The sequence below is a fragment of the Cebus imitator genome, unplaced genomic scaffold, assembly GCF_001604975.1.
Source record: "Cebus imitator isolate Cc_AM_T3 unplaced genomic scaffold, Cebus_imitator-1.0 Scaffold351, whole genome shotgun sequence".
NCBI lineage: Eukaryota > Metazoa > Chordata > Mammalia > Primates > Cebidae > Cebus > Cebus imitator.
In genome coordinates, this window is record NW_016107666.1 from 2,160,780 (window position 1) to 2,186,530 (window position 25,751).

The 25,751-nt window shown below is 40.8% G+C and overlaps 1 protein-coding gene across 5 annotated transcripts in view; it reads left to right on the forward strand.

Moving 5' to 3' along the window:
• The window catches only part of THRB (thyroid hormone receptor beta), a 373,141-nt gene that overhangs the window by 257,271 nt on the left and 90,119 nt on the right, over positions 1 to 25,751 (forward strand). For all 5 annotated transcript variants that reach the window (XM_017506231.2, XM_017506230.2, XM_017506229.2 and 2 more), the window contains one exon: positions 3,413 to 3,475. In XM_017506231.2, the coding sequence (XP_017361720.1) occupies positions 3,454 to 3,475 (22 nt within the window). In that variant the 5' untranslated portion in view covers positions 3,413 to 3,453. The remainder of the gene's footprint in view (positions 1 to 3,412; positions 3,476 to 25,751) is intronic.

Below are 25,751 nucleotides of genomic sequence, written 5' to 3' on the forward strand. Positions count from 1 at the left end.
GATTACAGGCGTGAGCCACCGCGCCCGGCCCTATTTTTGCATTTTTTTAATGTCATTCTCTCCCTCTGTCAGTTTAGAAGCTGGCTGTGGACAGGACACAATGTTGTCTTTGAACAAAACGTAGGGCATTGCCTGAACAGGTTTTGTTCAACTAAGGCTTCTCGATAACCAAACAAATGAATGACCCGTGTCAAAGAAATATTCTCTACTTGGGTAGCCCTTGCCTAGTAGACTACATGGAATGGCATTTTTCCCTTTTCCTGGTGCTGAGCTGTTGAAGCAGTTAAAGCACCATCAACTTTGAAGGACCGTGGTACACAGACCCTCACTGGATCTAATTGAAAATGCTTCCCTGACCAGAGAACAACAGGTTATGTTTTAATGAATGACACACAAGTGCTAGGTGTCAATCCTTCGTTAGCATAGCCACCCCTTTCTAACCCATCAACACTTTGACCCTTCCTCCTCACTGACCTACAAAGCCCTTCGTTGTGCTGTTTCCTTCCTGGCAAGTAAAGAAATTCAGCTTGCTTTACTTTTAAGTTCTTTTGAACTTTGTTTTCTCCTTTGATCCCATGATTTGCTGGTGAGCTCCAAGCCTCTGCCATGGCTGTGGAAAGGACCATCTTCAGATTCCCCTCCTCAGTACAGAGCACTTTACCAACACCCACCATGTAGGATAGGGGACCGGAAAGGAGGCCCCAGGACACCTGCCTCCCCTGGGGGATTTAGAAGCTTTACTAGAATTACATTGAAAACTCTAGAGCTCAATGACGGAAAATGGTACTAAATACTAAATAATACCAAAGCACTATAGTAATAGTAACACTAGTAGACTATTAATGCTATAGTAATAGCATTGGTAATACTATTTCTATAATATTGTAACACTAAAATATGAAAGTACTAAATTATACTATGGTTGAAGGAAATAGTACTAAACAGAAAAATTAGTTCCAAATTTTGTGATGATAATGCTATTTTTAAAGTCTTAATAAGATTTCAGCTTTTTTTCCTGTTCCTAGATACTTTCTGCTTCACAGACAATAATTTTCTGTAGTTCGTATGCCTATTCAATTGGAGTCTTGAAAGTGAAGATATTTTTAACTGATGATATCATGAGGACATAACTGGGATTTTATAGCGCCACCTTCAAGACAATAAAAACTATGCCAACACATTTGTATTAATGTTGTATTTTAATACAGGTATTATCAGTCAGGATTCTTTTGGTTGCAAGTGACAGAAACCTGAGTCAAACCAGCTTACTGTAAAAAGGGTAATATTTTACCGAGGGCATCCAAGGAAGGACTGAGTCGCCAAACCCTCAGAGGGGCGGGAGGGAACACAGCTGGGCCTCAGGAAGAGCCAAGAGACACCACAGATTTCTCCTTCAACTTCAGGCCCTCTGTGAAAGTCAGATGGATCCTCTCTCTCACCTTCGGATGGACTTTTTCCAGGGGGCTGAGAGACATGGTCTTAGTTTTAGAGTTTTAACTTCTGATCAGTTCTGCGCCTAGAGAGGAACTAGATAGCCTCTCTCTCTCTCCCTCATTCCCTCCCTTTCTTTCATCCTGAAAACTCATCTTATTAGTCCACCTCAGGTCCTGAGCCAGTTTGGCCATTGGCGGGGGGTGGGGGGGTGGGGGGGGGGAACACTGTGGTGGGGCACAGTCCACGCCAAGTTCCTTCACCTCTTTAGAATATTCAGGAGTGGTGGCACGTAAAAACATGGCAGCTTCCATGGGTTGGGAGGGGGAGGTTAATGGCAGCACAGTTTCTAAGAGGAGCAACAGAGTCAGGACCCACCATACTGTAGGTACCACCTGTACTCTCACCTATGGCATCTCAGAACCTGGCGCCTCTTACTCAGAACACTGCTGGATAGGTCAATGAGGATGGGACAGAGAGGGCTTGTGGTGGTGACCCTTGATGACCTAATCAGAGGCAAGAATGCGTTTTCCTAGCAGTTAATACTCATCCCCTTCATCAGCTGCCAATCTGGCAGCTTATACTATCTCAACTTAATTCATCTTATTTTATTTAGTCGTTCAACATAAATTGTTGAGTACCTGTTACGTATCTGACATGTTGTTCCGTGTAGAAGATATGAACATGAGACAGTCTCTGCCATAAAGAGATTACAGTGTGGTGGGAAAGGCATCCATGTAAACATGTAATTCTCACAGAATGGGACAAGAAATATGATCAAGGTTTGAAGCCATTGCTGCAGCATTAGATGTGGAGACAGAGAATGAATGGCCATATATAAATCTATGTTATAAACGTAATCTGCACATTTCCTCTGTTTCCTCCTTCTTCTTCTCCAACTAGTTATTGAACAAGATTGTTCCTGCCTTTCATATGCACAGTACACTATAGATCACCCAACACTTCCACTCACATAATCTTCAAACCTCAGAAACACTGGCCTTGTGAAATAACTAGGACAAGTATTAGCTTCCTCATCTTACACTGAAGAAATTATGTTTCCAGTGCTTTGAAATTACTTCTCCCGATTCCACAGCTAGTAGTACATTATACCGTTGGACCTCGAGCCCATGCCTCAGGCTTCAGTGCTATTTCTAATCCAGGGTGCTACCACCTTGTACCACTGGCTGCAGAACACACTCCAGAAAAGGAAACCTAATCCTAATCTGTCCCCAGCAATACACTGAAGGGCTCTGACCCAGGTTCGTCACCTGCCAGCATCCATCTGTGTCATTGTCTGTGCGCAGCCTTCCTTGGCATTCTTCCCTGGGTCAGTGCACCTCTGGTCACTGACATGCACTGGGCCTCCATCCCCCACCTGAGAGCCGAGTCTCTCTTTCTCTTGGATCTCATTAAGGCAGTGGTGATGGGGGGAGTTCACTTCTGATGAGGACAAGTCACAAATGGGCAGATGAGAATATGGATTCAGTTCTCTAGGGCAGCGTGCCTGTGACTTTAAAGTGCACATGAATCACCTTGGGATCTTGTCCAAATGCAGACTCTGAATGAGGGGGTACCCAAATTTTCTATTTCTCACAAGCTGTCAGGCAATGCTGAGACTGCTGGACCACAGACTACACCTTGAGAAGAAAAATCTAGATTAAAGGTGCTAATACTCCTGGGAAAAACAGCAAATCAGTGGGGTGGTAGCTTTCTTAAAAAGCTGAGATAGAAAAATGTGACCTTGAAAAAAAATTATATTTAAAACATGTTTATAGAAGGAACCTTGAGATGAAAATTAAGAGGTCTTATAAATTTCCACATATCCCTTCGCCCGCCTATGCTTCAAAGTCCCCAGTTCTGAGTTGAGAGTAACAAATTTTGCTTCAAGGTAGTTAATGCGTATGATATTGTTTGGAACAAAACCATTTTGGAAAATGCAGATTGTAATCTGTGATTCTGTTGTATTTTTTCTTTGCAGGAGATGTCAGTGATAAGGGGGACCCAGATGATGACTAACCTATGACTCCCAACAGTATGACAGGTACCTTTTTTTTTTTTCTACATTTTTCTTGTGCGTCTCCATTTTTGTTCCATCTAAAGTGAAATTATGGGTTCTTAAAGAATAACCTGCAAGTTTTAGCAACCATTATTTCCAACCCAATAACAGTTATTAAATCCTGTGAATACATCCCTACAAATATACTTCCATGTTCTTCTGATATTATAGGATGCATCCTCATCAGAAAGGTGATGGAGAGGAAACAACTATTCACAATAAAAAAAATTCATGTTTAACCATCCTTTAGCCATTGCACACTATGTTTCCTATTTTCTCTCTCTCTCTCTCTATTTTTTTTTTTTTTTTTTTTTTGAGACAGGGTCTTGCTCTGTCACCCAGGCTGGAGTGCAGTGGTGCACTGCGGTCTCACCCTCCCAGGGCTCAAGTGATACTCCCACATCAGCCTCCCAAAGTGCTTGGATTTACAGGAGTGAGCCATTGCACCCAGTGTATGTTTACTCCTTACAGTCATTCTGATTAATATAAAAAATGGCTCTGCATACTCTGTGACCACAGAGTCCATGTATCTTTCCGAAAGTTATCTGTTTATTCCGTTCAGCAGTAGAGTCAGAATGGAATATGATTAGATCATGTAAGGTACAAGTGAGTTATGAAACTCTTAGCAAGGGTCAAAGGAGAGACAGAATGACTCCTGGGGAAATATAAGGTTGGACTAGTGCAAATTCTTTGTGCAATTTATAGGGCGATGGTTGTACACTGAAAGGTGCCGGAGAAGAAACCAGTAACACCAGTGATGGCAAAGGTTGGGTAAAAGGAAGAATAAGTAAAGAGAGCTGGAGAACTCTGGTTCTTTCTAAAGGGAAGCCATCCCCCCACTCTAAGCAATCACTGACTAAAGGGGATGAAGCCCCATGTGTCCAGAGATTTCAAATTTTCAAGGGAAGTTGGAAATTCAGATTACAGATGAAATATCCTAATGTTTTAGATGTTAGCAATTAACTTATAAAATCTTACAGACTTAGGACTCAGTTGAAATATGTCTGCTGACTGGAATCAACCCAGGAGCTGTCAGTTTACGACCTTGGCCATATACCTTCCAGCCTAGCAGCAAGCCCACCACTGTCCTTTTTGTTACCATGGCATCAGGGCAGGTCCCCATAGACCTCTGTGTGTCTAGGATGCAGCCTGACCTTTGATTACTATTCATATCACCTCCCCACTCTGTGATGACCTAAACATGCAGGACAATGGCTCCAAGAACTTATTCTCCAGTAGACCTGAGAAACTGAAGCAACGGGAAGTTGCCACTCAGCCTTCTGAAAGTTTGGAAGCCTCCCAATGACCATAAACTTTATCTCTCTCAGCATCATTGCCCAGCCTCTCTACCCACCCATAATGGAGTCCCTGATGTAGCAAAAATATGGAGTGCCTGGGCAAACCAGAATGATTCACACCTGTAGGAGGAGAGGGCATCGGAATCACATATTTCTTATTTCACATTAACGGGCACCAAAGCGCACCCACTGCCACATCTATTCCACTGCTAACTAGGTCAAACTCTCTACCACTAAATCGCACTCCTTCTATATCACAAACAAATGCATTCAACCTTAGCTACAGCCTCAATGTTTCTGCTGGTATGAATGGGAATCTAGTCAGAAGGAGCGATGGCATAAGTCTTTGCAGGCACATGCAGGTGTGAGCGTGCAGATACCATGTAGCAGGTAGCCACCCTGCAAAATGGAGGGGCAGTGTTCCTTTCTGATAAAGAACAGTGTGAGAGCAGGCGCTATGAGGGTGGCTCTCTACTCCATGATAATTTGCTCACCTGAAAAAGTGTCCAAAGATCTAGACTCAAAGAACATACCCTGAGACATATGGAATGGCAAAAGGTGGTTTAAAAGTAGGTAATTAAATGGTCTTTGCTTGCTGTGGGGATTAGTTCTAGGTAGGGCACAGTTCATCTAGGTAGAGTGACCATTCATTCCAGCCCCTCTGGATCAGGGGCTGGCCATTTTTGTTGTCGTAAAGGACCAGCGAATAAATATTTCTGGCTTTGCAACCCATACAGCGTTTGTCACAATTACTCAATTCTGCCATTGTAGCGCAAAAAGCCATAGACTATATGTAAATAAATAGACTTCTCGTTGCTTTAGAAGAAATGTGTTTATAAAACAGGCAGCAGATCAGCTTTGGCCCATAGTTTGTGGACCCTTGTTCTAGAATCCAGGGTGGCCCAGGCAGTTCCCTTCTAGCTACAAACCATCTCATTACTGAGCAAAACCCCTAAGTCTGAGTCAGCTTGAGGGCTGAGCTAGGAATCTAGGCCCAATGCTAGACAGCTCTAGGGTAAGCCAGCGTTGACGCCCAACTTGCGGAAGCAGGGATGCTTTTCTCACAGACTGAGCCGGAACCCCAGCTGCCTCCTAGTGGTAGAGGGAGTTTTCACTTCTGGCATTTGCTTCATAATGGAGAAACTATTGTAGTTCTGTTTTCAAAAGAAATCTACTCTATACACATATAGGTACAGCATATGTTAGTGGGCTCAGATGAGAAAATCGTTACTTTAGATGCCTTTGTTTGTGTACGAGATAAAACAATGTTCTTTTCCTTCTTTCAATTGCAGTGGGCTCAGGGTAATGTTTTCAGAAACCCAAAATCAGGCCGTAATGACGTTGTAAGCTGTCGGAACTAAGTGCTTGCTCTAGGAGCATAAAGGCCAAATATACATATTTTTTCTTTGAAAAGCATAATAGGTAATATTACTGCTATTCAATACAGGAAATCAATTAAAAGCTTATGAAAATAAAACTGTTTTTTAAATGATCAGTAGTTAATATTTAATCTATTTTCCCAAAACAGAACGGGCCAGCATTTTCAGGTAAAGGAGGCATGTTTTTGTAGGCTCTTTCAACCGCAATGCTTATTAAATTTATGTGCTTTGCACTAACTCGAATGAATAATTGTTTATTTTTTCAGGTTACTTAATATCAGCTACAGTAGAGTCAGGTCTTGCCAAAATTTTCTCACTGCTTTATGCCACCTAATTTGAAATTAGGACTATATGAAATTATTCATTGAAAAATATGATTCCTTCCAACCTCGGCAGAAACAAGAAAAAAAATACAATTCTTAAAGAAGAAAGTAAGAAAGTACCTTAATACAATATTTTATTAGTCTGCAACTAAGCATCACTTCGTAGAAAATCTGAGGGAAATTCTGCTGACATTGACGACAATATAATGAGCTCTATTTTGAATAAAACCATCATCCACAGCGTAGGGAAATTTGTTCTAAGATATGAGTATCTAAAATGTTAAATATCAAAGTTAGAAGCTTTTGGCCTTGACTGAACAGGAAACCAGGAATTCAAACTGTGCTGGAAGAAGCAGAAACAAGGACCTGTTATGTTTGCGCTGAACCTGGCTATATGAAAGTAGGATATGGCATAAAGCTGGCAAAGTATTTTATGTTTTTGTTGAAACTGGGCCTTCAGTAATTTAAAGTCACTCTATTATGACTCCTTTAATGTGAATAATGTATTCTCCGTTCAGTGATTTAACTCAGACTTCTTTGTGACTTGCTTGCTTGTTTAACTTCTCTACTGTGGGAAGGTATTTTCTTTGTCAAGGAATTGTTATTGAGTATCCCTCAGTAGCAGGGAAGGGATGCTTGCCAAGATAGATAGGAGCTTTCAGATGTTACCCCAATATTTTTCTCCATGTGATCTTTGTACTGTTTCTTGTCAGCTTGCTCTGGGAGGGGCTCATTTGTTAAGCAAAATTGAGAACAACATAGGTTTTTTTTTTTATTTTCTCTTATAACTCCTGAGGTTGAGCATTGTTTACATGTTTATTCGCCACTTGCATTTCTGTATCTGTAACTTGCTTGTTCATATTTAGTGTCCATTTGCCGACTGTAGTTTTTCTCTTTTTCTCATTACTTGTAGAACCTGTTTATGTGTTATGGATATATGAGCTCTATTTTGGATAAAACCATGATCGACAGCATAGGGGAATTCGTGCTAAGACGTGAATATGCTAACTGTTAAATACCAAAGTTAGAGGCTTCTTTTGCTAAGTTAACTAAGCAAGTTACTTGCTTAGTTAATCTCCCTAGATCTTGAATTCTTTATCTATTAAGTGAGAAAGTGAAACCAGTTCATCTTCAACCCCAGTTGCCCTTCCACTTCTAAAATTTGAATACTTATAAATCACATTTTCATAAAGTAAGGCATATACATGTTGATGGTTGGGTATAAAGAAAAAGTGAACACTAAAGCAATGCATTTTGTCTTTTGAGACTATCCTACTGAACAAGTTTTGCAGAGTCAAACGAAACATTAAAGTTGGGAAAATGCGGCCTTTTATTGTGAAGCCCATGTCATTTTTCAAAGGTGGACCTTCAGGTGTACCTTATGTTTTTCAACTGCTTCTAAATGGCCATTTCTTCCTTCAGAAATAGAATCACAGTGGTGCATATGTCCTACAACCTACCCAGAATAGCTTTTCATGATGTCAGAAGGTTACTGACAACAAAATAATGATACCACTCAAAAATAACTAATGTTAACAATGTACATATTGTTAACTTTTCCTGTTGTCAAATATACTTCCTCAAAGGGATTTTGTTCATGGCTACTTAGTAATTCATCATATGGTGATAGAGTCTCTGATTGTCAGCCTATTAACATAATCTTATAAATAATATATGATGAATACATATTTATTACATATATGTTGACATGATGAATATATAATGAACTGCCTTGTACATAATTTGGCATCTTTCTGATAATTTCCTCAGGATAAACTCTACTATGTTAAAGGAAATGATGGGTCGAAGGGACTGAACAGCTTTAAGTTAGCCTATTTGTTCGTTTTTGAGGAGGCAATTTATTAGGCAAAACTGTATCAAGCCTTTCAAAACTTTATATTTTTTATTGATTATAGATTTGACTATATAACCCCTACCACCACACACATACACACATATACACACACATGCTGATTGGTGACTCAGACTTCACCTTTTGTAACTTAACGTGTTTAACTTTTCTATTGTGGTATTTGTCTTTTTTTATGATTTAGATATTAGGGAATTAATTCATTTTCTATAATAAACAGTATAGATTATTTTTCAATTTAATACATATCTCTTCTTTTTTTATGGCAATATTTAACCTTTATAAATTTTTCTTCTTTTGAAATAATTTTATACTTACAGAAAAGTTGCAAAATTAATATAAGGAATCCCAAGCCATCCTTTACCCAAAGTCTTACAATGTTAACATTTTATCACATTTGCTTTGATCTTTTTTCTCTTTCTCTTTTTTTTTTTAAATTTATTTATTTTACTTTAGGTGCATACTATATCTGGCATTTCTCCCCATGTTATCCCTCCCCACCCTTCCCTCCCTCCCCACCTCCCATTGTCTCTCCCCTACTCCCCCGCAACTGTCCCCTGTGTGTGATGCTCCTCTCCCTGAGTCCACATGTTCCCGTTGTTCAACACCTATCTATGAGTGAGAACATGCGGTGCTTGGCTTTCTGTTCTTGGGTCAGTTTGCTGAGAATGATGGTTTCCAGGTTCATCCAAGTCCCTACAAAGGACACGAACTCATTGTTTTTTATGGCTGCGTAGTATTCCATGGTGTATGTGTACCACATTCTCTTTGTCCAGTCTATCACTGATGGGCATTTGGGTTGGTTCTAGGTCTTTTCTATTGTACACAGGGCTGCAGTGAACATATGTGTGCATATGTCTTTATAGTAGAACGATTTATAGTTCTTTGGGTATATACCCAATAATGGGATTGCTGGGTCAAATGGAATTTCTATTTCTAGGTCCTTGAGAAATCACCACACCGTCTTCCACAATGGTTGAACTAATTTACACTCCCACCAACTGTGTAAAAGTGTTCCTATTTCTCCACATCCTCTCCAGCATCTGTTGTCTCCCGATTTTTTAATGATCGCCATTCTAACGGGCGTGAGATGATATCTTAGTGTGGTTTTGATTTGCATTTCTCTAATGACCAATGATGATGAGCATTTTTTCATGTTTGTTGGCCTCATATATGTCCTCTTTTAAAAAGTGTCTGTTCATATCTTTCAGCCACTTTTGAATGGGGTTGTTTGGTTTTTTTCTTATGTATCTGTTTCAGTTCTTTGTAGATTCTGGATATTAGCCCTTTGTCAGATGGGTAGATTGCAAAAATTTTTTCCCATTCTGTTGGTTGCCGATTCACTCTAATGATGGTTTCTTTTGCTGAACAGAAGCTCTGGAGTTTAATTAGATCCCATTTGTCTATCCTGGCTTTTATTGCCATTGCTTTTGGTGTTTTAGTCATGAAGTCCTTGCCTATGCCTATGTCCTGGATGGTTTTGCCTACGTTTTCATCTAGTGTTTTTATGGTGTTAGGTTTTATGTTTAAATCTTTGATCCATCTGGAGTTAATTTTAATATAAGGTGACAGGTAGGGGTCCAGTTTCTGCTTTCTGCACATTGCTAGGCAGTTTTCCCAACACCATTTATTAAACATGGAGTCCTTTCCCCATTGCTTGTTTTTGCTGAGTTTGTCAAAGATCAGATGGTTGTAGATGTGTGGTGTTTCTTCTGGGGTCTCTGTTCTGTTCCATTGGTCTATGTCTCTGTTTTGGTACCAGTACCATGCTGTTTTGATTACTGTAGCCTTGTAGTATAGTTTGAAGTCTGCCTCCAGCTTTGTTCTTTTTGCTTAGGATTGTCTTGGCTATGCAGGGTCTCTTGTGATTCCATGTGAAGTTTAAAGTGGTTTTTTCCAGTTCTGTAAAGAAGGTCATTGGTAGCTTGATGGGGATAGCATTGAATTTATAGATTACTTTGGGTAGTATGGCCATTTTCACGATATTGATTCTTCCTAACCATGAGCATGGAATGTTTCTCCATCTATTTGTGTCCTGTCTTATTTCATTGAGCAGTGGTTTGTAGTTCTCCTTGAAGAAGTCCTTTACATCCTTTGTTAGCTGTATTCCTCGGTATTTTATTCTCTTTGTAGCAATTGTAAATGGGTGTTCACTCTTGATTTGGCTCTCTGTTTGTCTGTTATTGGTATATAGGAATGCTAGTGATTTTTGCACATTGATTTTGTATCCTGAGAATTTGCTGAAGTTGCTTATCAGTTTGAGAAGATTTTGGGCTGAGACAATGAAGTCTTATAGATATACAATCATGTCGTCTGCAAATAGAGACAGTTTGACTTCCTCCTTTCCTAATCAAATACCCTTTATTTCTTTTTCTTGCCTGATTGCTCTGGCTAGAACTTCCAATACTATGTTGAATAGGAGTGGTGAGAGAGGGCATCCTTGTCTAGTGCCTGATTTCAAAGCCAATTCTTCCAGCTTTTGCCCATTCAGTATGATATTGGCTATAGGTTTGTCATATATAATTTTTATCATTTTATGATACGTTCTATCAATACCTAGTTTATTGAGAGTTTTTAGCATGAAGGGCTGCTGAATTTTATCAAAGCCCTTCTCTGCATCTATTAAGATGACCATGCGGTTTTTGGCTTTGGTTCCGTTTATGTGATGAATTACATTTATGGATTTGCATATGTTGAACCAGCCTTGCATCCCCGGGAGGAAGCCTACTTGGTCGTGATGGATAAGCTTCTTGATGTGCTGTTGCAATCTGTTTGTCGGTATTTTATTGAAGATTTTTGCATCGATGTTCATCATGGATATTGGCCTGAAGTTTTCTTTTTTAGTTGAGTCTCTGCCTGGTTTTGGTATCAGGATGATGTTGGTCTCATAAGATGAGTTACGGAGGATTCCCTGTTTTTGTATTGTTTGAAATAGTTTCAGAAGGAACGGTACCAGCTCCTCTTTGTGCATCTGGTAGAATTCGGCTGTGAATCCCTCTGGTCCTGGACTTTTTTTGATTGGTAGGCCATTAATTGCTGCCTCTACTTCAGCCCTTGTTATTGGTCTATTCAGGGTTTCAGCTTCCTCCTGGTTTAGTTTTGGTAGAGTACAAGTGCCTAGGAATTTATCCATTTCTTCCTGGTTTACTGGTCTATGTAGATAGTGCTGTTTGTAGTAATCTCTGATGGTAGTTTGTATTTCTGTGGTATCAGTGGTGATATCCCCTTTATCATTTTTTATTGCATCTATTTGATTCTTCTCCCTTTTCTTTTTTATTAATCTGGCTAGCGGTCCGTCTATTTTGTTGATCTTTTCAAAAAACCAGCTGCTGGATTTATTGATTTTTTTGAAGGGTTTTTTGTGTCTCTATCTCCTTCAGTTCTGCTCTGATCTTAGTTATCTCTTGTCTTCTGCTAGCTTTTGAGTTTTTTGTTTTTTTTTTTTTATCTTGCTCCTCTAGTTCTTTCAATTTTGATGATAGGGTGTTGATTTTAGATCTTTCCTCTCTTCTCTGTTGGGCATTTACTGCTATAAATTTCCCTCTTGATACTGCTTTAAAGGCGTCCCAGAGATTCTGGTAAGTTATGTCTTCATTCTGTTTGGTTTCAAAGAACATCTTTATTTCTGCCTTCATTTCATTGTTTTTCCAATCAGCATTCAGAAGCAAGTTGTTCAGTTTCCAGTGGTTGTGTGGGTTTGAGTGTGTTTCTTGATCCTGAGTTCTACTCTGATTCTGCTGTGGTCTGACAGACTGTTTGTTATGATTTCTGTTCTTTTGCATTTGCTGAGGAGTGATTTGCTTCCAATGATGTGGTCAATTTTAGAGTAAGTGCAATGTGGTGCTGAGAAAAATGTATATTCTGTGGATTTGGGGTGGAGCGTTCTGTGTATGTCTATTAAATCCGCTTGGTCCAGCTCTGCATTCAAGTCCTGGATATCCTTGTTAATTTTCTATCTTGTTGATCTGTCTAATATTGACAGTGGAGTATTGAAGTCTCCCACTATTACTGTGTGGGAGTATAAATCTCATTTTAGGTCATTAAGAACTTGCTTTATGTATCTGGGTGCTCCTGTGTTGGGGGCGTATATATTTAGGATAGTTAGCTCTTCCTGTTGGATTGATCCTTTTACCATTATGTGATGTCCTTCTTTGTCTCTTTTGATCTTTATTGGTTTGAAGTCCATTTTATCAGATGCTAGGATTGCAACCCCTGCTCTTTTTTGTTCTCCATTTGCTTGGTAAATCTTCATTCATCCCTTTATTTTGAGTCTATGTGTGCCTTTGTATGTGAGATGGGTTTCTTGAATACAACACACCAATGGTTTCTGACTTTTTATCCAGTTTGCCAGTCTGTGTCTTTTGATTGGGGTGTTTAGGCCATTTACATTCAATGTTAATATTGTTATGTGTGAATTTGATCCTGCCATTTTGTTACTGGCTGGTTTTCTTTCTCATTAGTTGACTCATTTTCTTCATTGTATTTTTGGTCTTTGCCAACTGGTTTGCTTTTGCAGTGACTGGTACTTGTTTCTTTCCATGCTTAGTGTTTCTTTCAGGAGATCTTGTAAGGCAGGCCTGGTGGTGACAAAATCTCTCAATAATTGCTTGTCCATAAAGGATTTTATTTGTCCTTCACTCATGAAGCTTAGTTTGGCTGGATAGGAGATTCTGGGTTGTAAGTTCTTTTCTTTAAGGATGTTGAATATTGACCCCCACTCTCTTCTGGCTTGTAGAGTTTCTGCCGAGAGATCTGCTGTGAGTCTGATTGGCTTCCCTCTGTGGGTGACCTGACCTTTCTCTCTGGCTGCCCTTAGTATTTTCTCCTTCATTTCAACCCTGGTGAATCTGACGATTATGTGCCTTCGGGTTGCTCTTCTTGAGGAATATCTTTGTAGAGTTCTCTGTATTTCTTGAATTTGAAATTTGGACTGCCTTGCTAGGCTTGGGAAGTTCTCCTGGATAATATCCTGGAGTGTGTTTTCCAGCTTGGATTCATTCTCCCCGTCATATTCAGGTACACTGATCAAATGTAGATTAGGTTTTTTCACATGATCTCATATTTCTTGGAGACTTTGTTCATTTCTTTTCACTCTTTTTTCTCATGTATTGCCTTCTCTTTTTATTTCATTGAGCTGATCTTCAATCTCTGATATCCTTTCTTCTGCTTGATCGATTTGGCTATTAAAACTTGTGTTTGCTTCATGTAGTTCTCCTGCTGTGTTCTTCAACTCCATCAAGTCCTTTATGTTCTTCTCTAAGCTGGTTATTCTAGTTAGCATTTTATCTAACCTTTTTTCATGGTTTTTTGTTTCTTTGCCTTGAGTTAGAATGTGTTCCTTTAGCTCTGAAAAGTTTGTTATTATCCACCTTCTGAATCCTGTTTCCGTCAATTCTTCATACTCCTTCTCCATCAAGTTGTGATCCTTTGTTGTTGAGGAGTTTTGATCCCTTGAAGGAGAAGAAGTGTTCTAGTCTTTGATGGTTTCACCTTTTTTGCGCTGTTTTTTTCCCATCTTTGTGGATTTACCTGGCTGTGGTGTCAGAGAGCTGCTTGATGAGGTTGTTTGTCTGCCTGTGGGGGTGCTACTGGGTTTCCAGAGACTCCTTCAGGTTACTCGGGAAGCTTCCTGTGTCTTTTTTGTTTATACTGGGAGATTAGGCCCACCTCTACCGCTGACCTGTAGGCCTGCTGGGTTGTCAAGAACGCTGCCCCTTCCCGTTGCTACATAGGCTTCCTGTGTTTTTTGTTAAAACATGTAGCCCAGTCGCACCCGTCTAGTGGTGGGTTGTGCCGTTCCTCCAGTGGACTGGATCATTCAGGGTTCATCTCAGACTGTGGCACTGGCTAAGCAACCCACTAGAGTTAGAGCTTCAGCCTTCTGGGGTTTGTGGGGGAGGGTAGGGACCCACCCAGCCGCACCCAGCAGTCTCCCCTTTTCAGCTTTCTTTCTCTCCGGTCATGGGGTAGGGGCTGCCCAGCTGCTCCCACTTACAGCTCCCTCTCTCTCCGGGCGTGGGGGAGGGGGTGATAGCTCAGTCCACAGGCTCTTATTCAACTTCACACTTGTAATTCCCAGCGCTTGACTGGCAAAGATCCCGTTCGGTGTATTGCTGAAGCTTTGGGGGAAGTGTTGTATCTGGACCAGAGCACCAGCCAGTCAGATGCACTTTCTGGGTGAAGCAGCACCCCTCCCCGCCTCGGTCTGCCCTGAGTGGGCTTTGCTCACCCTCAGACCAGACCTGTTGAAATGCACCTGGTACCTCGGTTGGAGCTAGGAGATCTCTGAGTTTCTGCGTCTCTCTCGCTGGGTGTTGTGCACTGGAGTTGTATCTAATCTGCCATCTTGGATCCTCGATCCATTTCTCTCTCTTTCTATCACTCTCTAATTTTTTAGTTCAAACCATTTACAAATAAATTGTAAATATGGTTCCATAGCATTTGGGGACATAGAAAAGTTTTTAGTTTATATATAGTGGGTTCTATTAAGGTGTCATTTTATGATTTATTTCTTTGCTGTCAAGCTTAGAAATGTCTTCTGATAAATACTGAGGTACAGACCTCAATGGCATCTTGGGAATGTGTTAGCACTTTTATTTCAACATGTAGTTTTTTTTAATTAATCGCAGGAATGACTTGCTTAAGCTTGAACATTTTTCTCTCACACACTTACCTTTTGACAACACTCTCACATACTAAGCTTTGTGCATCGACCACTCACACCAAATGGTCAGCTGTTGAGGGAAGGGAGGGGCAGACCTGATTGGTGGAGGTCCTTCTGTCCCTTCTCCCAAAGTCAGGACAGCCAATCCCCAGTCCTTCAGACTGGTTACAGATGAATGAATAACAGAAGCCAAAAGAGAGCAGCCGTGAAGAGTGCCAACCTGACGCTCACTCCCCTTCCCACAGAGCTGTAGAGCTGGGAGGCTTTTAGATAGATGGACACACTCCTGACATAGCCATTCTGAAGGGAAATCTGGAGGCTCATTGCACTTTCTCCTGAATTCCTGTTTCCCCAGATGTGACCAAAAATAAAACATGGCCTTGGATTCCATACAGCCATCTATGCGCATTACAAATGTTGCTGTGAATAGTTTGGCAGAGAGAAAAATAGCCCAGATAGCTAGCTCTACTGTTGGCTAAGCTTTGATTTTATTTCCTGGCTATTTAACCACACAATGTGATGGGGGCCTTTTTGCTCCTCCCTCTGCATGCTGTTACTTCTAAAAGGAATAAAAATCTCACTGCAAGTAGGCTAGAAAGGAAGCATCAGGCTTCCCCCAAATGCCTCGAGGGCAGAAGGGAGGCTATTACACACATCACACAGAAAGTCTTTAAATTCATGCTAAGACATCTCCCCCGCAGATCCATGCCTCACAGGAACTGCTGAAACCTCACATCCTCTTCTCCCTCTCTCCCCAGAGGCTAAGGCCCTGATGTTTCTGCTTCACACACTGCCTTCTCTCCCCGCTGCAGTCAAGAATCTGGCCCCTTCTCTCCCCTCCCTCTTCTCCCCACTAGTACCTCCGCCTTCAAGATTGTGAGCTCCCTCTCTTCATTTCCTCGATATGTATCTGCTTTTAAAACCCCACTCAGCAAAATAAACGGATATTCCTTGGGACCCCACTCGCCTCGGAAAGCAAAGGAAGGGAAAACCATAAATATTTGTCATCTTACTTTTTTCTCCTGTCCCACACAAATTGGTAGAAGAGGATGAAAATCATTCCACGGCATCCATTCCGACTAGGGAAGAGAGGAGACCAGCACCTCAGTTCATAAGTTTCTCAAGTTTCTATAATAACAAGGAGCCAATCAAGAGACCACCAGAAAGAACTTCTGTGCAGCTAACACATCACCTTTTTCTTTAAAACAAGAGTAAATGCACCTTTTTTCCTCAGAAAACAGAAGGAATGGTAACTCTTCATGTGGTGTAACTGAGCAAAAGATGCCCTATAGACTACCGGAAGAAGGACTGGTCCTCCTGTGCTCTGACTGTCTCTGTCCTCCTCCCATCCCTCCTTTTAACTTCCTGAACTTCTCTTGGAAGAGAAACTTACTACAGAAAAGGAGGGAGCTTTCTGAAAGAGACCAGGTTCATAAAATCTCACCGAATCCAGTCAGGTTAGTGAAAACCTTCCCTCAAATCTCCCAGCAACTCTTAGACAATTACTTCTAGAACAACTTCAGTTTCCAAATTTGAGCTGCAGTTAGGTAATCAGGAAGTTGAAATGTCAAAAGAACAAGACTTTATAGAGAGTAGGAGATGCGAGCGAAAGAGTGAAAAAAGAAAACAAACTTCTTCCTCAGCAACTCCTGTATTCTTCCTAGAAGACACCCTTTGCAGGGTTGGTTTCTTCTCCTACCCCAACCCCGGGTAACACAAACCCCATTCCACCACCGCAGTCATCATCGCACCAACGTCCACTACAGTCATTGCCCCCACCATCACCATTTTGATAATCCCAGGCTCCTGCAAGCCCTGCTGTAACCAAGAGCTGCCCAGCACATCTCTACCTGATTTTTTTCCTAACAGTCACAAATAACAACTGTAACATAACAAGCTTCTGTTATGTGGGGATGTCTCTTCCTCTCTATTCTCCTAAATGCCACTAAAGTCCACAGCAGTTGCACATATATAGGTGCAAATCCCTTCAAAAAAAATTTCCCAGTAAGAATTTGGTTTATAATGACTATATTGTATTATTTTGTTTGCAGTGAGCCAAGAATTATTTTTATATGGCACCACCACCTGCCACCATTGCCATCTGAAAAGCTGAAAAGTCCCAGGCTCTTGTTTTATCCATCTTTGCTTTTCTTTCAAGTCTTGGCTATGATGACATTCTCGCTCTGGAATTTGGCTGTGTTGTAAAAAGGAAACTAGTGTGGAACGCCAATTCCCTAAGCCTGCCGAGTGCACATGCTTTCTCATCTTGGTGCTGTAACTGAACTGAGTCATTGTCTCTGAGCCATAGTTCACAAATTAGCAGGCTAAAGCCAATGTGGTGAAGTGTCTTGCCTAGGGTCACCAAAGCAGACTGTCGAGTATTTGGACCATCAGTTCCCAAGACTGGGAAACTGTGGGTTAAATGACTTCAGTGGTGATTATGTTTCTTTTTTTTTTTTTTTTAAACCTTGACTGAGTTCTTTGTCTTTATCATACCAACATTCACACTGAATTTCCATGAAACATGTATTAAGCATTCTTTCTTCTCCTTTTTAGTAAGCTGAGACCAAATTAATAAAATCTCACCAAATGTAGTCAGATTAGCAAAAACCTCCCTCAAAACTCCTAGGGATTCAGACAATTGCTTCTAGAACAACTTCGGTTTCCAAAATGGTAGCCAGGTGACCGGAAATTTGATCCCTCTCTTTGGAAGAGGACCTAACACTTGTCCTGCTCAAACTTGGCTGCACATTAGAATCCCTCTGAGAGCTTTCTTTTTGAGACAGGGTCTTAATCTGGGGCCCAGGCTAGAGTGCAGTGGCATGATCTCAGCTCATTGCAACCTCTACCTTCCAGGCTCACGTGATTCTCCCATCTCAGCTATAGGAACTCACCACCATACCCAGCTAATTTTTGTATTTTTTGTGGAGACGGGGATTTGCCACTTTGCCCAGGCTGGTCTCAAACTCCTGGGCTCAACTGATCCATCCCCCTCAGGTTCCCAAAGTGCTAGAATTACAGGCATGAACCACCTCACCTGGCCACTCTGGGAGCTTTTTAAAGTCTTGATGTCCATAACATTCTAGACCAGTTTAATAGTAATCTCCAGGTGGGGGCCCAAGATTCAGCATTCTTTTAAAACTATCCAGGTAATTCTAAAGAACAACCCAGTGGGACACAGTGGCTCTCAACCCTGCTGCCTATTACAAGTCACCTGGGGATCTGTTAAAAAAAAATACCAGTGTCTGTGCCCCACCCCTAGAGATTCCAATAAACTGGTCTAAGGTGAAACCTCCGGTAGCTTTGTTTTTTTAACTCCTCAAGTGATTCTGCTATGCATCCTGTGTTAAGAAAAGGGCCGTTCTCAAACTTGGTGGTGGGATCAGAATCACTGGGAAATTTAGTTCAAAAAGAAAAAAAGTTCTAGCCGACCATCTTACCTAGTGACAAATGTCTTGGCTTTTTGGTGCCTAATTAGCTCTCCAGGTGATTCTGATGCACACAGAAGTTTGAGAATCACTGATGTAGAGAGTGTTCCCCCCAACCGAGAAAATGTTAGTTTGGGCATCTGAGTACAAAAAGAAAAATCTAAAATATTACCCTTTAATCTATGCCTAACCTGACCAAGGGTGGGCAAATTGAAATGTAATTAGTGACGCTCTACTCCCCTAGTGATGATTGTGTGGGTGTCTGTTGTTACTTTCACCCACAAATGACATACTCATGGTTCCTGAAACCATGCTTTTGACCAGCGGACATCAGCATCTTCACTTACCCAAGTGGCTCATCCAAACAGCAAACTCTCCAGCTCAAATGATCACCAAGTCCTTCAGGCCTGAACTTTAAGGCCAGCACTTTTCTTTTCTTTCTTTCTTTTTATTTTTGGAGACAGAGTTTTTCTCTTGTTGCCCACGCTGGAAGGCAATGGCATGGTCTTGGCTTACTGCAACGTCTGCCTCCCAGGTTCAAGTGATTCTCCTGCCTCAGCCTCCCAAGTAGCTAGAGTTAGAGGTGCCTGCCACTAAGACCACCTAATTTTTGTATTTTTAGTAGAGACAGGGTTTCACCATGTTGTCCAGGCTAGTCTCGAACTTCTGACCTCAAGTGATCCACCTGCCTCGCCCTCCCAAAGTGCTGGGATTACAGGTATAAGCCACAGCACCCAAAGACTAGTATTTTTCATTGAAGAAATAGAACAATCATGAAGAAACTGTTTCTCTATCCCACAAATGATTTTATAGGCATCGAGCTATTTGGGGGGGGGGGGTTTGTTGTTATTGTTGTTGTTTTGAGACAGGGTCTCACTCTGTCACCCAGGCTGAAGTACAGTGGTGCAATCAAGGCTCACTGCAGCCTCAGCCTCCTGAGGAGACCCCCCAGGCTCAGTTGATCCTCCCACCTTAGCCTCATGAGTAGCTGGGACTGCCGGCACATATCACCACACTCAGCTAAATTTTTTTTTTTTTTTTGTATTTTTTGCAGAGACAGGGTTTCACCATGTTGACCAGGCTGGTCTTAAACTCCTGGGCTCAAGCAAGCTGCCCACCTCGGCCTCCCAAAGTGTTAGAATTATGGGTATGACCCACCATGCCTGACCTCAGAATGATATTCTATGCTTCTTTAATGTATTTTTTTATGTGTATGGTGCTTTTGCTTGTGGGAGGAGGTATTTTTTTTTTAATTTTTTTAATAAATTAAAGGACTTCCATTTTGGGGTCTGAAGAGAATATAGCACTGTGGTGAGCAGTCCCCATAGGATTATCATTCTCAATCTGATCAACATGTTTAACTCACTTGGGAAATATTAACATTCCCAATGCTGAAAATGCTGAACTTTTCTCAAAGGATTGTGGTGAAAATGTAAGACATATAAATCACTTAACATGAGTCTGGAACACTGGAGCACAACATACAACAGCCATGACGAGGGAGCACCTGGCACATAGTAGATGCTCACTAACTTCATTTGTTGCGAGAAAACAGCCAATAGGATTATCATCCTACAGTGGAAAAAAACAGATGTAAATAAGTATACTTTTTTTTTTTTTTTTTTGAGACAGAGCATCGCTCCTTTGCCCAGGCTGGAGTGTAGTGTTGCGATCTTGGCTCACTGCTTCTGGTTTCAAGAGATTCTCCTGCCTCAGCCTCCCGAGTAGCTGGGATTACAGGCACCCACCACCACGCCTGCTAATTTTTGTATTTTTAGTAGAGATGGGATTTTACTATGTTGGCCAGGCTGGTCTCAATCTCCTAACCTCGTGATTCACCTGTCTCAGCCTGGGATTGCAGGCATGAGCCACCACACACAGCCCCAAGAGTTTGTGCTTTTTTAAGAAGTGTGTTTTGCAGCTAAGCTTAAATGTCTGTAGCTTTACTTAGCCCACTCCCATAATTCACGTCTCCTCACCGGTGTCACATTCAAATTTAGCACCCTAGCTTGAATTTTCAAAAGAATTTTCTGTATAGCTAAGGACTTTTCTTTTTCCTAAAAAAATAAGAGAGAGACAAAAGAGTTCTTTGTTATTCTTTATTATTTATGGAAATACATTTTTAATGAAGTAGTCATCTAAACATAAAATTTGAAGCAAACAATTCAGGCAAAAGGAAGTAGATAGTTTTTCATAAAATCTCTTCCTTTCTGCAATCCCTGATAAAATATGCATCTTTAAACATGTGTTGCTATGATTATTATTGTTGCTTAATTTTTTAACAGGCATCAGTTCTTAGGCCAGCCCAGGCAAGGAACCAACCATACAGTGTTTTCCTGAATGCCAGCATCCTGCAGGATGTAGGACTTAGCATGATGCAGTCACATCATATAGGAAGTGATAGCAGAAAATGGGAGGGGATACGTATCTTCCCTCTACTGCCAATAAAAAAGTGTTTAAAAGCACTTCCCATAATCCAATTTCATCTTACTTGCACAGTATCAAATTGTGATTTTCAAGCTTTTTTTTTTTTTTTTAAGATCCTCTTGTTTTTTTCTCCTGATACACACCTCCCTTAAACCCCACATTTTCAAACATTTTACCTGCCAAACCACTTTCATAAAGTAATAGCATTCGTTGACTGGTTTTTAATCATCAAAGACATTTAATTACCAGTCTGATGTTTTTAGTGAGCAGGATGAAATGATCAATATTCCCACAATATACAGATGTATAGAAAAGTTTCTATATCTTTTTCAAAACTCTGAAGGCATTTTTCGTGGAAGTGTCATAGACTGCCTTGAATTACTGTACAGTTTCCCTTGGGCCTTTTCAAACTTTTTAAATGACTCATAGTTTCCTCTGATACTGCTCTTATAGACCTCAGGTTAGAGACATTTGAATAAGAAAATTCTGAATATTCTTGTTCCCCAATTTTCTGAAATCTAAGTAGGAATTACATTCTTGTATTATTTAAATATTATATTAATATCTTATACATCTTGTAATATTTAAATATTGTTTTAATATCTTAATGTTAAGTGTGTCATTCCTACTTAGGGTTGAGAAAATTGTGGGACAAGGACTATAGAATTATCAATGAAGCCATCAAGATACCAATTACTGCTGGTACTACCTTTAAGCAAAAAAAGTCTTTCAGTATTATTATAAAATCATTCTTCAAAGGCGTCTATGTAAATGAATATAAAATAGCCTATCAAACTCAGCAGTGCATAATGAAAATATTCATGAGAATTTTAATCATTTAACACCATGCTCTAAGTTAGATTAGAAAATTATTGGAATAAATCAGAACATGTGTAAATTCTTTAAGTTTCTCAACAGAAAACTCTAATACAATTTAACATTTTTTGAGCACCTCAGATATTACATACTGGCATATAAACATGACTGAGCAATAGTTCTTGCCTTTGAGAAGCTCATAGTCAAGAGATCACAGTTTCTAAACGTAGCAGTTCATATTTGTAACATCTGACAAGACTTATAGAAGTTTAGCATTGGAAGGAATCTTAGAGACCATCTAGTTCAACACCCTAAAATTACAGGTGGAGAAACGAAGCCCATTAAAGTAATAAATGTGTGCCCTGCAGCAGTACATCTCACAGATGTTTCGGTTGTTTGCTTTCACACTTCTCACACCTTAAGCTTCCCTTGACTCTGGTTGGATTTTTTAAATATTGGATGATGTAAAAGATAGCCATGCTGTTTGGAATCGTAAGGCATCTATTAGCAAAATAATGTTCTCGGCTGCAATAAATAAACCCCAAAACCTCAGCGACTTTGTACAACAGAATTTTGTTTCTAATTCATGTTAAGTCTAGTACCACATGTTCTTGGTTGGCAGGTGACACTTGTCAAGGTCATTTATGGTCCCAGGTTCTTTCCTTCTTATATCCCCATCTACTGCTAGCACTTCAGAATTTCTCCACTAAGCAGGAGAGAGAAAGACAATGAAACAAGACACATAGGAGGTGTTTCTCAGGCCGGGCCTGGAAATGGTGCCCAGTGCTTTCATTCATTCTGTTGGCTAGACCTCCGTCATATGACCATGTCTCACTGCAAGGGAGATGGGAAATGCCGTCTAGCTGTGTGCCCAGGAAATAAGGAGTACACAGATTTTAATGATAAGTCTGTGTCATAAAGGGCTATACAAATGCATAATAACATTATGGAGGTCAGTTCAGGAAGGGCTTGATCTTTACAGTGAGGTCATCTTTTGGTTTAAAAAGTGTCTGATTCAGTCCTTTGACCCTCTTCCAGGTAGTATCAATATCTCTAGACAGGGCTAGGATGGTCTGTTTTACACACCTTTCCTGGTTGCTGCTGGAGTTGCCATGGAGTAGTGGAAAGAAAACAGACTTTGGAGTCTATGTGTCCTGGGTTCAAATCCCCAGTTTGCCACTAAGTAACCTTGTGACTTGAAGCAAGTTGCTTAACCCTTAATTTTCTTATTGTAAAATGGGGGCAGATAGCATCCTAGAGTTGTGGTGTGAATTAATTAAAACATTTAGTAAACATTTATTGAGAGCCTACTACATGTCAAGTCCTATGGTATACCCTGGAGAAATAGCAGAGATTTTTTTTTTAAGGCACAGAGCCTAGATTAATAAATGATGTATGTACAGGTATTGTCATGAGAAACCTCTTAGTAAATGTTAGTGCTCTTGGGTTTTGGCCCTCTGTGGCTAAGATATGAAGATAGGTTCACCCCTAGAAATTCTGGATAGAATAAACTAGTGAATGATGATGGATTTGTAACGTGGATAGGTCAAGTGGAAAATGTTTCAAATGTTTCCATTGTTCCTGCTGTTTAAAATTGAACTGACAGGGTGAGAATGTTTATTTATGTCTATGAAGCATGTTTAATGTGCAAGGGCGTAAAACATAATGATTTGAGCTGCAAACAAATACTTGTTCAGTCCCAACAAGAGTGAACAGAGAAACATCAAAGTGGAGAACCCTCTTCAAGACTGATGGCCTTTTGATTGCTAAGCCTACTTTACAAATGAGAGGAGGAGGATCTTCAGAGATGGTGAGTGTCTTCCTGAGGACTAAAAGGGCAGTTGAAGTTGCCCCAGTTTAAAATCCCATTAGAAGGTTTGTGCAGAAGACACCACCAAAAGCCGATGACTAAAGCTTCCCAATCCTTTGTTAGGGCCTCCCTCCCCTCCTACTCACGACAGAAGGGGCACGCAAGGCCCCCCAAGAGAAGAAAGATAGCATTATGTAGGCATCTCAGCCACTGCTACAGCCTCGGTCTTTGGGATTCAGAGACCGGTGAGAGTTTTCGGCTGAGGAAACCATCACCTTTGGCGCTTCTTGACTTCTTCTTGTCTCTCAGCTTTTGTTTTGTTTCCTGTGATTTCCAAATAGAGCAGAGGACCTTTATATTTGTTTTGTTTGATAGCCTGCCTGTTTTTTACTATCTTACATCATGCTTTCCAGGAAGCTGTTTTATTTCTCTTTACTTCCCTTTTATCTTTTTATCTTAAATGCAGAATAGTTTGGGGGGGGAAGGGGGGACAGAATGAGGATGCTGTGTCTTCAATCCAAAGTACCTACCATCTTGACTCAAGCCAGCCCTGCGCCAGCCATTTTATATGCCCTAAACCACAGCTGTGTTGCTGACCTTTAATGCCACAGAAGAGCTAAAGGAACGGGCTTTGTCACATCCACCTCAAGTCCACTGTGGCTCTACCTCTTCAGCTGTGACCTTGGGCAAGTTGCTTGTCCTTTCTCAATACTCAGTTTCTTCACCTGTGAAATGGAGATGATCATTACTTATGTCAGTATTCATGTGAGGGTCAAAAGAAGTAACGGAATGTGCATAGCACCATGGCTAGAATGTAGGTAGTGAGCCTCTAATCATAAATGACAGGTGCCATCATCCTGATCCCCCACAGCGACCACATCTCCAGGCCAAATGCACCAACCTTGCCAGGAAAGCTGTGATGCGGACAAATGCAGCTGTCTTGTTATCTTGCTTAAGATTTAGAGGATACGTTTTATATTCCCCATTAACCAAATGCCATCCAGTTTTCTTGAACAACCCATTCCACAGCTGAAAACTGAAAAGTCACAGGTTTGTCTCAGAAATGAGTCTTTCAGTCACACTTTCCAGGCCTGATCCTTGAGAATTACCATTAATTTTTAAAATCCCTTTAGAATGTTTGTGCAGAAGGCACCACTCAAAGTCTATGGCTAAATGTTCTGGAGCCGTTGTTAGAGCCTCCCTCCACAATACATTGGATTCTTTTGTCTCTTCCTTTCCAGATTAGGATTTTTCTAAAGATCCATCTGTGTGTGGTTCTTCTCTACCTTATTCTCTTTGGAGAACTGGAAATATTGACCAGTGCTGGGATTAGCCTTCTCTCTGTTTTCGGGCAGGAGCCATTCTATCCATGATAAGTTTCCTCTCCTTCCAAAGTACACAGTCCATAGCATGTTTAATTAAGAGAGTCCTGGGTAAGATTCCAACTTTCCAAGATTAAGAATGTGCTTTGATTCCTGACCCTGTCGAGCCCCAACCCTTCTCAAGAATTTCCATGTGCCACAAATCAACTAAAGAAAGGCTTTTGATCTCCACATGCACTGGCCAAGAGGACAGAACCTAAATTGGCTACAGTATGAGGCTTCTGGACCTGGGACAGCTTGGCCCAGTCCAGTGACAATTTCACCGAACACACATCCTAATCAGTTTTCTCTTTTCTTCTCTTTCTCTCTCTCAGGAACTCTTGCCATTTAAGGGTCTGATGTCCTTGGCACCCTTATAGTTTTTCGCTGCTGTTCTCCACTCCCACTGTACATGTTATACCATATTGCCAGAGCTGCTCACTCCACTAAAAGAATGCCATTGTTTGCCACTCCCCAGGGGCACACTGGTTTAGAAAGTCTGCCAGTTACCTTGGCAGAAGGAATCATCTGAATGTTTTGGCTCAATATTATTTGATCCTGAATAACTGCTGCCTTAATCTTGAGGACAAATTGGGTACAGAAGACAGGAATCTAGTACTTGAAATGAGGAGATCGCTTCATCTAGATGAGGGCTATTTATTTCACCCATCTTTCTCCCAGGCTGTCTCAGCAGTCCCTCTTCTAAGTGGAAAGCTGCTGGTGGAAGGTTGTGTTGTGTGTCAACACACTGGCAGGGGATCAAGGCTTGATTTTGCCTGTAACACTCCAAGTGGCCTGGATAAAACCATATCACCTTCATGGATCTCACTCAATTCCCTTTTCTTTTTCTTGCTTTTTTTTTTTTTTTTTTTTTTTTTTTTTTTT